This window comes from Sitodiplosis mosellana, unplaced genomic scaffold, assembly GCF_009176505.1.
Source record: "Sitodiplosis mosellana isolate CC-2019 unplaced genomic scaffold, AAFC_SMos_1.0 Smas_scaffold_6377, whole genome shotgun sequence".
NCBI classification, from domain to species: domain Eukaryota; kingdom Metazoa; phylum Arthropoda; class Insecta; order Diptera; family Cecidomyiidae; genus Sitodiplosis; species Sitodiplosis mosellana.
In genome coordinates this window covers 1-2,563 of record NW_022601608.1, presented here as the reverse complement: position 1 = coordinate 2,563, position 2,563 = coordinate 1, and the positions used below count along the sequence as shown (strand labels likewise).

The 2,563-nt window shown below is 34.7% G+C and overlaps 1 protein-coding gene across 1 annotated transcript; it reads left to right on the top strand.

The window, feature by feature from the left end:
• The first annotated feature begins 6 nt into the window (after positions 1-6).
• Positions 7-1,405, top strand: LOC129579664 (gastrula zinc finger protein XlCGF7.1-like). The gene is made up of 5 exons (XM_055469831.1): positions 7-212; positions 280-542; positions 610-733; positions 811-1,003; positions 1,120-1,405. The coding sequence occupies exons 2-5, from the start codon at positions 284-286 to the stop codon at positions 1,306-1,308; spliced, it is 765 nt and encodes a 254-aa protein (XP_055325806.1). The 5' UTR covers positions 7-212; positions 280-283; the 3' UTR covers positions 1,309-1,405.
• Positions 1,406-2,563: the final 1,158 nt, after the last annotated feature.

The window sequence follows — 2,563 nt, the reverse complement described above, 5'->3', positions numbered from 1 at the left end:
ACCATGTCCTGGAGCGACTGTCAGTATAAATGTGACAAATGCAATCGAATTTTCGTCGGTTCACATAATTTTTATGCACACATTCGATCGATTCATATCGATGAGGTGATCACGATAAACGTCTCGTGCTTCTATTGCAACTCTACACACCGACGCGAATACGCTCTCAACAAACATATTGCTAATGCACATTTTCATCATTTGAAATATCGGTAAGGCAACACGGGTCAAAATAATTTCAAAATGGAATATTTTGTCATAATTTTCGTATGATTTTAGTTGTATGTATTGTTCGGACTATTACTGGAACACTCGAGAATTGAACAAACATCGTAACATGCACACCGACGTCGTGTACAAATGTGAATTATGCGAACAAACGTTTTCGTATCAAAACCTTTTCTACGCCCATGTTTCAGCGCATCATTCGAAGAAGAAAAAGGAAAAAGAAGCTGAATCGGACGAACAGTTGATATGTGAGCTCTGCGAGAAGGTTTTCAAAACCAAGGGTTCCATTAGAAATCACATGAATTTGCATACAAGTGAGAATATATTGTGCTCAATATTCAAATGGTATCATCTATTTTAATTTGTATAAAAATTTTGCAGAAAAATTCGATTATATTTGCGATCAATGTGGGTGGAAGTTCCAGACCAAGGGAAATCTAAAAGGCCACTTGGCAAGTACACATTCAAACGAAAGGCCGTTCAAATGTGAACAGTGCTACAAATGGTAATGAAATGGTTTTTCCATGAACTAGAAAAATATCAATTTACTCATTGATTGCTGTTCGGGTGGATTTTCAACAGGTTCAAAACAAAGCACCAGCTGCATAATCATTCGAAACACCATGAAGACGTCAGACCATATCCATGTAGCGAATGTGGTCGAAAATTCCGTAGGCCCTACTCACTTTCCGTTCATATGAGAAGCCACACCAATTCATGTCCATACACGTGCCGCTACTGTGGCAAAAGCTTCCGTCATAATATCACCTTACGGGTAAATCCAAATCCGATGTTTATTCAATCATTTGATCAATTTTTTAAAATTATTTTCTTATTCATTGATTCGTTTATTTGGTATAATCACAATCGGGTTTGGGCGGCCGGGTTTAGACTCACGAACGTGCTCATACGGATGACAAGCCTTACTCGTGTACAATCGCGTCGTGCGATTATCGGTCGACATCGAAAGGAAATTTGAACAAACACATGTTGCGCGTTCACTCCATCGACTTCAGGAATCATGTTTTCAGTGGCAGGGAAAATTATACAAAGGATGGAAATGGATATTTTAACCAATGAGTCGTACTTCGTACGATCACAAAGAATGTTATCACACAATCGGAAAGAAAAAAATGCGAAAATAAATTGATTTTTTCTTCATATTATTTAAAGTCTATTCGAATCTTTTTTTAGTTTTTCCTTTTTTATTCGTGGTAATATTACCTAATAATTATTAGGTAATAATTTTATTCGATGGAGTTATAGAGATCACTGCAAATGTCCCAAACTGACTATTTGAAACTATTGACTCGCATTCTTCATGATATTTGTCATCAAACGAGTGATCGGAAATTGTGGAATTGCAAACGTTGTTCGGGTCTAAAGTTGCAATCCAAAGAAACATTTTACCCAGCTACATGATGTACTTTGACCCAGCTAAATGAGAAGAAATGCTGGGACTAGCTAAAAATTCGAAATCAAAGCAAAGTTATTTGAAATGAAATCGGCACAAACAATGCATATCAAGTCACAGCCAAAAACAATTGTCCATCGGTTTACAAAATCAGTGATTATTTTCAAATACAAATTTTTATTAGAAAAATCCGAGGATGTTCCTTATGAAATGTAGGACTTTTATATTTAAGACCAAACATGCTATTTTCATCGCCTGATGATGGGAAAACTTGTATAATATCAAATATACTTATGAACCGTGTAGCACTCAGCAATGCTAATTTTAATTTGAAATGTTCAAACAATCAAAATGCCAGTAGTATATCCTTATAAAAGGGCAGGCCAACAATGAGTCAAATATTCATTTTTACGCTCTTTTTCAGTCATTTTTATTTATTATTTTTCTTCTTTTTGCAATATGACACAAGTTAGTATTGAATGATAAATTGTTATATTGATTTGATGGTGATTATTAGTGATGTGTGATATTAGTGATGGTGATTATTAGTGATGGTTTAGTACTTCTAAAAACTTCGATATAAAACGTTAGTCAAAGATTTTGAAAATGAGTCGGAATTTAGTCCACATTTGATTCGTTCAAAACAATGAATGGCGCTCACATGAAATTGTCCTAAACATTGTGATTATTGTGATAATGTTAAGAAAAATGCACGATTAAAATGGTTGATAATAATGTTGATGGAATGGAAAAGAAATGAAATAAAAAACCGCCACCGTTTTAGTACCTAAAAAAATAATGACATTCTTTCAATCGATGAAGTGTTAGACATAAATGGATTTTGTTTTGTTTAAGTGGAAAAGGTTGATTGTTTTATTTATTCAAACGCTTCCCGAAGTGACCGATTCCACGGTTGGGCTG

Coding starts and splice junctions, on each gene's coding strand:
- LOC129579664 (XM_055469831.1), top strand. CDS start 284: ATGTATTGTTCGGACTATTACTGGAACACTCGAGAATTGAACAAACAT. Junction 543..609: donor TCACATGAATTTGCATACAA/GTGAGAATATAT, acceptor AAAATTTTGCAG/AAAAATTCGATTATATTTGC. Junction 1,004..1,119: donor GTCATAATATCACCTTACGG/GTAAATCCAAAT, acceptor GGCCGGGTTTAG/ACTCACGAACGTGCTCATAC.